Below are 12,699 nucleotides of genomic sequence, written 5' to 3'. Positions count from 1 at the left end.
GTATTCCAAGAAGAAGTGGGAGTTAGTAATTTTGTTTTGGCTCCCATATAATTAATATGACATTGCAATTACGTGTTGGCATGTGTTACTTTTACTTATGTGGCAAATCACAGTGACAGAGAAGTGAGGTGGGGGGATGCGCGTGCCTGTGTGCATGTGAACACACAGACACGAACTCAGTTCTGCATGGAACCCACTCAAGCAGGCCTGTTAACACACGCAAGTCATTATGAAAGCCTGAATGTTAACAGCTTCTTCCTGCCACAATGCATTCATTCCTCACTTGACTAATATTTTATATTTCAAACACCTCCTGTGTTCTTGGCACTATGCTAAATACTGAGTGTACATTGGTGAACAAAAGATTACACCTTACATGGTAAGCAGTGCTTATGCAAGCAGAACTTGTGATAAATGAGCTGGGCGCAGTGGCTCACACCTATAATCCCAGCACTTTGGGAGGCCAAGGCGGACGGATCACCTGAGGTTGGGAGTTCAAGACCAGCCTGACCAACATGGAGAAACCCCCATCTCTACTAAAAATACAAAATTAGCCAGGCGTAGTGGCACATGCCTGTATTCCCAGCTGCTTAGGGGCTGAGGCAAGAGAATCCCTTGAACCCGGGAGGCAGAGTTTGCAGTGAGCCGAGATCGCACCATTGCACTCCAGCCTGGGCAACAAGAGCAAAAAAAAAAAAAAAAAAAGAAAAAGACCTTGCGATAAATTTAATATTCACTTAAATAACACATAATTAGAAGGGCAAGCCTCTGCAAACACATTAAATAATGTATTCCCCAAGCAAACATTACTTTTGGATGACTCCTGTTTTGGATGATGATGTGGAAAAGTGTAAAGGCCCTAATGGAGCTTATGCCTTAAGCTCTCACACCTTAGCAAAGAGAAACAAATAATAATCAAATAAATGTGCAAACAACATATAGAAATTGTGAGCCAGGCTCAGTGGCTCATGCATGTAATCCCAGCACTTTGAGAGGCCAAGGCAGGCAGATCACCTGAGGTCAGGAGTTTGAGACCAGCCTGGTCAACATGGCAAAACCCTGTCTCTACAAAAAATACAAAAATTAGCCAGTTGTGGTGGCAGGCACCTGTAATCCCAGCTGCTCAGGAGGCTGAGGCAATAGAATCACTTGAACCTGGGAGACAGAGGTTGCAGTGAGCTGAGGTCACACACCACTGCACTCCAGTCTAGGTGACAGTGAGAGACTCCACCTCAAAGAAAAAAGAAAAAGAAACTGTGATGGGCACTTTGGCAAAAATGTAGGGCAGGGATAATACGGAATATATGATATAGGTTAAGGCATCTCTGAAAAAATTGCATTTGAACTGAGAACTGAATGAAGAGTAGGTAGGAATTTCCCAGACAGGAAGTGGGGTAAAAAGCCTCTGTGCTAAACCCCTAGCATGTGCAAAAGGCCCTCAGGCAGAAGAGACTGTTGCCCATATCCCGAACAGAAGGAGAGCTCCAGTGTGGCTGGAGTAAACCAGCTGAGGGTAAGGTCAAGGGGTAGAGCTTTATCTTATTGGCCCTTTTAAGAATCTTAGAAATACCCAAGTCTTCCGCAGATTATCCACCGGGTACATGCAAATGAGCTCTCATCAGGAGCCTCCTTCTTGGACACTAGGAAATATACAACATTCCTGACTTCTGGAAGTTCAGGTCAAAGGATCACAAGAGTAGCCTATTCTGGTCGTCTGGGCTGAGCCTCCATAACAGACATGCCCCACCCCTTCTCACTACAGCCGTGTCAATGGACCACCCACCTCCACTAGAATCCTCACAGCACCACGTGAAAACAGCCATCCTCTGCCTGTGCGGGGCCCTTGCTTATCCCCTGAGCTTTCATTTGCTGACCCTCCCCTTCTGGAATTTTCTCCCGGACTTTTCTCCCACCCGCACTGTCCAAGCCGTACTCCTACTCAGGCCCCCACCAAGCAGCACTTTCTCTGGGAAACCATCCTCGTCAGCCCCAGCTCTGGCTCCATGTCCTTCTCATTGCCACAGTGTTCCTTCCCTGTGTCTACTGCCATTACCACACTAAAAATGTTTTTTGTTGTTGGCTCAACCTGTCTTTATCCCCTTCTGGCTTGTAAGTTCCACTAGGGCAGGAGCCATAACTGTCTTGCTCTATCTTAAGTGATAGTCCCAGTAACAAACACATAGTAGGTGCCCAGTAAATATTGAATGAAGGAATGAATGAATGGAATTTTCCATTGACCTAATGAAAATCCACTCCCTCCCCTCTCTGCCTGTGAATTCCGGGTCCCAGAGGCCTTCCAGAATGACTCTAATAGCTCTTTGGAATGAAGCTTTTCAGATATTTGGAGACCACAGACGTCCTAATCATATTTTCCTTTTTTCTTTTTTTTTTTTTAAATAGAGTCTTGCTGTGTCACCCAAGCTGGAGTGCAGTGGCACAGTCTCAGATCACGGCAACCTCTACCTCCTGGGTTCAAGCCATTCTCCTGCCTCAGCCTCCCGAGTAGCTGGGACTACAGGCCTGCACCACCATGCCCAGCTGATTTTTCCATTTTTTAAGTAAAGACGGGGTTTCATCATGTTGGCCAGGCTGGTCTTGAACTCCTGACCTCAGGTGATTCACCTGCCTCAGCCTCCCAAAATACTGAGATTACAGGCATGAGCCACCACCTCCAGCCTAATCATATTTTCTGTTTTTGGTTTTCCATGTTCATCACATCATCAGAGTTAGCAGGGTTGTTGTACCCAGTCTGATTCAGTCTACTTATTCACTAATGTTCACTGAGCACCAAGCACTTTTCAAAACAAAACAGAGACACTAAGAAAAAAAAGATAAAGTCCCAACTCACCAGTTCACAGGCCATTACAGACACATGAATGGTGAAGGTATGGTTTTGGTATGGCAGAGCTAATCAGTGACACTGATTAGTGTCAAAACCACAACTCAGCCTCGGGTCTTCCCACCTTTCCACCTGACCTCCATCCAAAACAGCAAGTCATCCAAAAATAATGTTTGCTTGGGGAATACATTATTTAATGTGTTTGCAAAGGCTCACCCTTCTAATGATGCATTATTTAAGCTAATATTAAATTTATAGCAAGTTGTTTGGTCTGCACAAGCACTGATCCCAATGTAGCACTGAGTCTTGTTGTATGGGAGCTGGGGATTGCTGCTTTAAAAATCCCAAAGGCCAGGCCGGGCGCGGTGGCTCAGCCTGTAATCCCAGCACTTTGGGAGGCCGAGGCGGGTGGATCACGAGGTCAAGAGATCGAGACCATCCCGGTCAACATGGTGAAACCCCGTCTCTACTAAAAATATAAAAAATTAGGTGGGCATGGTGGCGTGTGCCTGTAATCCCAGCTACTCAGGAGGCTGAGGCAGGAGAATTGCCTGAACCCAGGAGGCGGAGGTTGCGGTGAGCCGAGATCGCGCCATTGCACTCCAACCTGGGGTAACAAGAGTGAAACTCTGTCTCAAAAAAAAAAAAAAAAAAAAAAAAAAAAAAAAAAAAATCCCAAAGGCCGACACAGTGGCGTGTGTCTGTAGTCTCAGCTATTAGAGAGGCTAAGGTGGGAGGATCGCTTGAGCCCAGGAGTTCTGGGCTGTAGTGCACTATGCCGATCAGGTGTCCGCACTAAGTTTGGCATCAATATGGTGATCTCCCAGGAGCAGGGGATCACCAGGCTGCCTAAGGAGGGGTGAACCGGCCCAGGTTGGAAATGGAACAGGTCAAAACTCCCATGCTGATCAGTAGTTGGGTGGTGCCTGTGAATAGCCACTGCACTCCAGCCTGGGCAACATAGCAAGACCCTGTCTCTAAATAAATAAATAATTTTAAAAAGAAAGAAATAAAATAAAATCCCATAGTACTGACCCAGAAAGAAAATGAAGATGTCCTCTAGGCCAGGCTTTCCCTCTGGGTAGGTAAATAACTAAACTCTCCAAGACAAACACTTCTGCTTTTGAAGGTTGCCAGATAGGGAGACTCTCAAGACCTCCCTCACTAATCCTTTTTTGGGTTTCCCATACTCAAAGCAGGATGTGCAAAGGGTTCTTCTGTATGTCTAACTGAAATCTCTCCTGCTGTGTTACAATTCCATTTCCTGGAGGGGATCCAGCCCAGTGTAATTTCCTCACTCATGTTTCTGAAATCACCAGCTCCCGTCATTGCCCCTGGAGCTAAGTTAGAGTCACCGGTTATAGGCCCAGCAGGCCCATTCTGACTACAGCGTTTCCTTTTCTCTAGGTTTTTTATGAGCTTCCTTGTGACAGGCGTATGCTTGGTGAGATCAAAACATTCTGGGGGGATATTCCGCAGGGGAAACCACTTCCCAAAGTCTGCTCTCTGAAAAAATAAAAAAGCATGCTAAATAGCTGAGTTTTATTAACTGGGGAAGCCAGGCTGAGGAAAATGCCCGATAATTAAAAATAATGGCTTCCTTACAAACACAAAATTGTATTAATTTAAAAATTGGTTTCTCTATCACTGAATTCCTACCAAGCCGACTGGGAAGGGAATCGTGCTGATCCCGGCAGTGAAAATAATTCAAAATAACTTTTATGTTCTCCAGGAAGCCTCAAGGTTAATTTAAATATTGCGAGCCGGGTAATTTAATTCGGAATAAGAGAACATTGCAGCTAAATTAAAGCTCCCACATGCTCTAAACTGGGGGGCAGGTATCCTCAAAGGGCCAAGCGTGCCTGTTGGACCCTCCAGCGTCTCGCACCCACTGCTGGGGCACCCCCTTTTATAAATGGCACCCTCATAATTAAAGAAATTTGATTAGATTACACAATTGGCCTGAACTCCTTGGCTCACCTTCCAGTGAATTTTTCAGATTTAATTATTAGAAGGATTGGGCATTTTAATAGAAATTTTCACATTTCAAAGTTAACTCAAACCAGTGCTGTCAAAAAAATCCCATTGTTCCAGAGACATGGTAAATTTGCAAGTAAAAACCCACCCTAAGTTATCCATGGCTAACGGCTGGCACCTACCATGACTTCTTTATGGTTGGTGCACCTAGTCAATGGTTAGAGCCCTCTCAGTTCTAAGCAACAGCAGCAAATCCCAGGGTGTCAGTCGGAGGTTAGGGACCCCTCTTCTTTGCTTACCCAGGACTTAGTTCTTTCTGTAGCCATCCAAGCACTAACCAGGGCTGATCTTGCTTTGCTTACAAGATCAGGAATGTTCAGGCTTCTTCCTGTAACCTAAGCACCATCACACACTAATGCCATTGTTATTAAGACAGTTATATTCACATATATTATTTACATGTTAGACTTTCTCGTGACTACATGTTACGGTATATTATGCACACATATATACATCTATACACACAGATGATTATATTATGGTTACATATGTGATTTTCCTGTTGGTCTTTCCCAACAGGAAAAGGTAATATATGTGACAAAATGTAACTAAAGATAGGGCCTGCATCACACTGAGTGTATTTCAACCAAGAGTACACATTGGAATCATCCAGGGAGCTTTGAAAAATCAACAAGCCGGCCAGGTGTAGTGGCTCACACCTGTAATCCCAGCACTTTGGGAGGCCAAGGCAGGCGGATCACAAGATCAGGAGATGGTGACCATCCTGGCTAACATGGTGAAAACCTATCTTTACTAAAAATACAAACAACTAACTGGGAGTAGTGGCACACACCTGTAGTCCCAGCTACTCAGGAGACTGAGGCAGAAGAATCACTTGAACCCAAGAGGCAAAGGTTGCAGTGAGCCAAAATTGGGCCACTGTACTCCAGCCTGGGAGGCAGAGGGAGACTCTGTCTCAAAACAAAACCAAAAACAATCAACAAGCCCCAGCTGGGCCCAGTGACTCGCGCCTGTAATCCCAGCACTTTGAGAGACCAAGGCAGGCAGATCACTTGTGGTCAGGAGTTTGAGACCAGCCTAGTCAACATGGTGAAATTCTGTCTCTACTTTAAAAATGCAAAAATCAGCTGGACATGGTGGTGCACATCTGTAGTCCCAGCTACTCCAGAGGCAGAGACATGAGAATCACTTGAACCTGGGAAGCAGAGGTTGCAGTGAGCCGAGATCGTGCCACTGGATGCAGAGTGGGACTCTGTCTCAAAGGAAAAAAAAAAAAAAACTCAAAAAGCCCCAAGCCCCTGTTCCCTGAGGAGCTGAGTCAGCAGGTGTGGAGCCAGCCAGGCAGCAGTGCTTTAAGAGAGCTTCCCAGAATTGCACGCTTGATAAAAAGCCCCTGGTCCAACACCCCTCAATCCTAGAGGTACACAATCCGGAGGTTAAGACAGCAAGTTCTGTGTGGGGATCCTGGCTCTACCGCTTAGTACTTATCAAACTTCAGCAAGTCACTTAAGCCCATCTGCACCTTGTGTGTAAAATAGGGATGATGACAGTGTCTGCCTGAGAGTGCTGCTGTATGAATTAGATAAAACAAGGGCAGTGCTGAGAACAACACTAAGCCTGTGTAAGTGCTCAGCATGTTGCCGTGGTTTTTCCTCCTCGTGTACCAGAGCAGACACCAAGGCTGCCATTAGCTGACATTCAATGTTCAATAATTAATAAATGCACTGGGGCCCTATGATATGAGCAAAAAGGGAAAAAATAAATAAATAAGGAAAGGGAAGGAGGATAAAATCAGGATGGCCAAGGGGATGGAAATAAATAGGTGTGATGGGAAGTCCCCAGCAGTTGCCTCCAAAAACCCTGAAAAGCCTTCTTCATTGTTACCACATCATTCATTCTGCCTAACCAAATGGTGGAGCGGTTTTGAACCAAAATCTGAAACCCATAGGTTTAAGAATGATGGTGGCCTTCCGTAGTTGCCCCAGATAAAACAACCCAGTTTGACCAAGCTTCTACTGGCAGAGAAGATGATCTATCTTTCTGACCCTCACTGTGTGTTTTGCTCTGAGAATGATAATTCCAATGCTCAATAATTCAGATGACATTAACTTTTGGACCTGTTTTTAAAAAATCCTACCACTCCGCCTTTGCCTTCTTACTGTTCCTCCCAAGGTTTGTTGATAGGAATCTTCCACTTGAAATTAGGGTTCCTTATAATCCCAAGAACTCACCACCTTTATTCCTCTCCCCATGCTTTGATGCATTCTCTTTTCTTTTTCTTTCTGTCTTTTTTTTTTTTTTTTTTTTTGAAACAGAGTCTCACCCTGTCTCCCAGGCTGGAGTGGAGTGGCACGATCTCAGTTCACTGCAACCTCCACCTCCCAGGGTTCAAGCAGTTCTCCTGCCTCAGCCTTTTGAGTAGCTGGGATTACAGGCACACACCACCACGGTTGGCTAATTTTTTTTTTTTTTTTTTTTTTTTTTAGTAGAGACAGGGTTTCACCATGTTGGCCAGGCTGGTCTCAAACTCCTAACCTCAGGTGATCCGCCCATCTCAGCCTCCTAAAATGCTGGGATTATAGGCATGAGCCACACACACCTGGCCTGTGAATTCTCTTTTCTGATTGTCCTATGACAAATATTCTATTCTCTCTCTGAGACAACCCTATGGAAACAGCAATGGTTTGGGGAATCTGTAGTCCTGGGTTCAAATTCTACCTCTGCTGCTTGTCTAGTTATGTGACTCCTGTAGACCTCAATTGTTCTTATGGAAAATAGTTTCTACCTATGTTGTGAGAGTGAAAATGGGATCAGGTACGTAAAGTACCTAGCATAGCACCCATCAAAGTGTCAGGGGCTTGTATCAGTTTAGATTTGTTTCCACTGCTAGTAACAGAGATTAGAAGTAGCAGAGGTTTAAACAAGATTTACGCTTATTATTTTCCTATGATCTAAATGGAGCTTAGAGAAAGCAGTCCATGGCTGTACAGATGAACACTGAAAACACCTAGAGCAGCAGAGATCTAGACTGTTTTTCTCTAGGTAGGCCATCATCCTGGAGGTCTGCAGCCCCAAAGTCACCTCCTATTCACAAGATAAATGCTGGAGCTCCAGCCATCACATACACATTTCACCCAGGAAAAGGAGGAAAGGGAAGAATGAAAGGTTGCCTACCTCTCAGCTGAGTCAATGTCCTTTAAGAATGTTCCCCAGAAGACCAGCCAACAACAACCACTTATAGCTTGCTAGCCACCCCTATCTCCCAAAGAGGCTGCAAAATCTGGTTCTTTACCTGGGCACAATACTGTTTCCCAGAATACAAGTATTTGTGGTATTAGAATTATTCCTTGTCTTCCCCAAAAGCTGCAATGTGGAGCTTTCAAGGGCTGTGAAAATGCTTCACAGTCTCTTCATCATTGACACATTTCAGGGCACTGATTGGATATACAATACAGAAAGCAGTAAAGCTGGTGAAATGTCTAAGAGGTTAACTGGTTAAAGTCTGAAGGCCTGCATTCCAGACTAACCCAACCACTTCACTGCTGTGTAACCCTGAGCAAGTTTTATAGCCTCTCTGTTTGAAGCTATTTCTTCATCTGTCAAATGGTCTAACAATAGATGCAAAAATGCGTAACACGATACCCGTATATATTAGTCCTCAGCACATATTAAAGTTGTCAGTGGCTTACACCTGTAATCCCAGCACTTTGGGAGGCCAAGACGGGTGGATCACCTGAGGTCAGGAGTTCAAGATCAGCCTGGCCAACACAGCGAAACCTCGTCTCTACTAAAAACACAAAATTTAGCCAGATGTGGTGACACATGCCTATCATTTCAGCTACTTGGGAGGCTGAGGTAGGAGAACCGCTTGAACCCAGGAGGTGGAGGTTGCAGTGAGCCGAGATCATGCCACTGCATTCCAGCCTGGGTAACAGAGTGAGACTCTGTCTCAAAAAAAAAAATTATCATTACTATCATCATCACCATCACCATCATCATTATTATCATTAAGTGCTCTTGAATTATTAGGATAAAGTGGGGAGGTACCAGACGTCTCTCAAGTCTCTTCCTTCCGCCTGTTTATATCATCTCTTGCCTTCAGCAGCCACCCCAGGGATGTCTGGATTTGCAGTCAGTGAAGTTGTGAGAGTCTGGGCTGAGTCTGGCTCATTCCGTTCACTTCCAACCATCCCACTGAGGGCTAGCTGAATCTCAGGAGTCCCTCTCCTTTGCCCCTCGCCAGAGTCTTGTCTCCCAGCTCTGCCTTCTGGGATGGGCTTTCTTCTCTGATCAGATCAACTTCTAAATAAATATTAAATTATGTCTGATGTGTTCCACTATTCCTTTCAAATCCAAGTAAATCAGTTCTTCCCTGTGTCGGATTCCCCCAGCCCTGCTAAGGTCTCCCTACTGATGTCTTGCATTCTGACAGCGACGAGATTTTTCTCTAGATATTAGAAGGAAAGACGTTCACATAGAAATGAGGCTTCATATTCCCAGACCTTTGTAAAATATGGATTTCTAAGCCCCGTTCTCCACTCTTCTAGGTACCTGTACTTAAGCTTTCATAAGAATCCATGGCAGCTGTTCTTAAAGATCATTAGCTTCTCAGCTGATGTGCCAGGAGTTATGTGTTCAAACATACAAACTCTCTGTCCCCAGGGTGACCAGGCAGCCCAGTCAAAACTCCAGGGTTCAGGTCTATTGTATATGGCTGTATAATTTGCACACTGCACAACTTTCACCATTTACACTTTCTGCAATGCCATGGCCCCCTTTGTGATTGTGCAGTGCACAGCCTACCTAACTGTCCATCACAGCCATGCGCAGGTCAGTCGTCTCTGACCACAAGCTGCCTTATTTTTATATTCTATTGCACCATACAAATATTACCTTTTTCTTTTTCTTTCTTTTTTTTCTTTGAGACAGAGTCTCACTCAGACACCCAGCCTGGAGTGCAGTGGCACAATTTCATATCACTGCCGTCTCTAACTCCCGAGTTCAAGCAATTCTCTTGCCTCAGCCTCCTCAGGAGCTGGAACTATAGGCGCGTGCCGCCACACCCGACTAATTTTTATGTTTTTAGTAGAGACAGGGTTTCACAACGTTGCCCAGGCTGCTCTCAAACTCCTGACCTCAGGTGATTCACCCCCTCGGCCTCCCCAAGTGCTGAGATTACAGGCATGAGCCACCATGCCCAGCCAAATATTACCATTTTCTTTTATTTTCTTTTATTTTTTTTTTTTTTGAGACAGGTTCTTGCTTTTGTCGCCCAGGCTGGAGTGCAATGGCATGATCTCAGCTCACTGCAACCTCTGCCTCCCAGGTTCAAGTGATTCTCCTGCCTCAGCCTCCTGAGTAGCTAGGGTTACAGGCACCTGCCACCACACCTGGCTAATTTTTGTATTTTTAGTAGAGATGAGATTTCACCATATTGGCCAGGCTGGCCTCGGCCTCCCAAAGTGCTAGGATTAGAGGTGTGAGCCACTGTACCCGGCCAATATTACAATTTTCTGTCTGTGCAATCATAAGAAGTTTAGAAAGCACTGCTCCAAATAACTTTGGGGTTATTTCTTTCTCCAAATGCCCACTTATGCCCTAGCCCTCCCAGCCATGTCCTCCACGGAAGCCTGAGCCAGCATGCCTGGGTGATGCCTTTCAAACCCGGCCTATTGTTTTCCTAGGTCCATGGGAGAAATCTCTTGTCCATCGACTATGATCGAAATATTCGGACTGAAAAGATCTATGATGACCACCGGAAGTTCACCCTGAGGATCATTTACGACCAGGTGGGCCGCCCCTTCCTCTGGCTCCCCAGCAGCGGGCTGGCGGCCGTCAACGTGTCGTACTTCTTCAACGGGCGCCTGGCTGGCCTTCAGCGTGGGGCCATGAGTGAGAGGACAGACATTGACAAGCAAGGCCGTATCGTGTCCCGCATGTTCGCTGACGGGAAGGTGTGGAGCTACTCCTACCTTGACAAGGTAGGTGAACAGGCTGCCCTGACAGCAAGGGCTTTGTTATTTCTGTGATTCCTGCTGCTCTTGGAAGCTAGCCTGATACGCTTTGCCATGAGACATCTTAACATCTTTACTAAGACTCTACAAGGACTTCCCTCCTGCTCCCTACCCTCACAGGGAAGAAGAAAATCTGAAGGCAAATGTTATTCATAGCCCAGCACTATTACCATTGGGGTGGGGATGCTAGACATTCAGTAATGGCAAAAAAGGACGGATTGTCTGATTTTATTCCAAAAGAGAAAAAAAGTGCTGTTGAAGTGGACAGAATCATCCCACTGGCAGAGTGGCTCATCATTACTTATGAATTGGAAATGCAGTGATTGATTGCTGCCTTGCCCTAAATTAAGCCGTCAGGATGGAGAATTTTTCCTAAAATTCAAGCACACAGAACAACCTTCTCCTGCTTGCCCTGTTGGCTGAAACAGCCAGTGAATTCTCTCTACACGATTCCCTATGTCTGAAAGTGCCACATTCAGGTCTTCGTGCGGGAAAAAGTCAGATTGGAGTGGCGGTAGGCAAAAAAAAAAGGTCCCTTTGGGCACGTGTCAAGACTTTGGAAGGCTGCCCTGGCCATCTAGTCATTAGACAGGGGCTTGCTCGGCCCGAGCCTCTCACCTGACCCCCCAGGGTGCAGGTCCATTTTTTCCTTTCTCACCAACTCATTACGGCAGTGACTTGCAGACAAAGCTGTTAGCCCTCTGCAAGACAGAACAGCTGTCCCCTTGGCCCTTCCTGAATGCTGTTCTCCTTATGCCTAAAATACAGGAAGGATTGACCAGGGGAGGCAGGAATCTCTCAATTGCCTCTAATTGAAGTCATTTTTCCCCCCAAAGAATCAGTGATTCTGGGTTATTTCGTCTTTGCAGTAGCTCAAAATGCAGGATGTGGCTGGGCATGATGGCTCACACCTGTAATCCCAGCACTTTGGGAGGCCAAGATGGGCTGATCACTTGAGGTCAGAAGTTCGAGACCAGCCTGGCTAACATGGTGAAACCCCATCTCTCCTAAAAATACAAACATTGGCTGGGCACAGTGGCTCACACCTGTAATCCCAGCACTTTTGGAGGTGGAGGCAGGCAGATCACAAGGTCAGGAACTCGAGACCAGTCTGACTAACACGGTGAAACACTGTCTCTACTAAAAATACAAAAAAAAAAAAAAAAACAGCCAGGCATGGTGGTGCACGCCTGTAATCCCAGCTACCCAGGAGGCTGAGGCAGGAAAATCACTTGAAACCAGGAGCCAGAGGTTGCAGTGAGCCAAGATCGCGTCACTGCACTCCAGCCTAGGCAACAGAGTGAGGCTCCGTCTCGAAAAAAAAAAACAAACACACAAAGATTAGCTGGCCATGGTGGTGCATGCCTACAATTCCAGCTACTTGGGAGGCTGAGACAGCTTGAACCTGGGAGATGGAGTAGGTTACGGTTAGCTGAGGTTGCACCATCGTACTCCAGCATGGGTAATGGAGTGAGACTCTGTCTCGAAAAAAAAAATGCAGGATGTGTTTTCTCTTTTTTAGATTTAATCAAGGTATGTGTGTCACACATCTTCCCTGCTGGGCCAAGTGGCAGTCATTTCCAAGCAATCTTGGGGTTCCTTGTTATTGGAGCTATAACTCATGCCTCTCACTTCAGCTGTCCAAGCTTTCAATACTTAAAGAATGGTCCAAGAAACATCGGCATTTGCAGAGAGCTTGTTACGAAATGCAGATTCTCAGGCCCCACCCCAGATCTACCAAATTAGACTCTGCCTTTTTACAAGATCCTGAATATGTTGCATGCACATTTAATTTGGGAAGCACTGGTCTAGGCAACCACCATGGTCCATCAGAATTGGCATGTCCAG

General features: G+C 45.7%; 1 protein-coding gene across 15 annotated transcripts in view; it reads left to right on the top strand.

Moving 5' to 3' along the window:
* Positions 1–12,699, top strand: part of TENM2 (teneurin transmembrane protein 2) — a 3,817,113-nt gene that overhangs the window by 3,791,654 nt on the left and 12,760 nt on the right. For all 15 annotated transcript variants that reach the window (XM_074390353.1, XM_074390351.1, XM_074390352.1 and 12 more), the window contains one exon: positions 10,522–10,818. In XM_074390353.1, coding sequence (XP_074246454.1) covers positions 10,522–10,818 — 297 coding nt within the window. The remainder of the gene's footprint in view (positions 1–10,521; positions 10,819–12,699) is intronic.

The sequence above is a fragment of the Saimiri boliviensis genome, chromosome 20, assembly GCF_048565385.1.
Source record: "Saimiri boliviensis isolate mSaiBol1 chromosome 20, mSaiBol1.pri, whole genome shotgun sequence".
Lineage (NCBI taxonomy): Eukaryota > Metazoa > Chordata > Mammalia > Primates > Cebidae > Saimiri > Saimiri boliviensis.
Note: the sequence above shows the minus strand (reverse complement) of the source record. Positions and strands in the feature narration are given on the sequence as shown.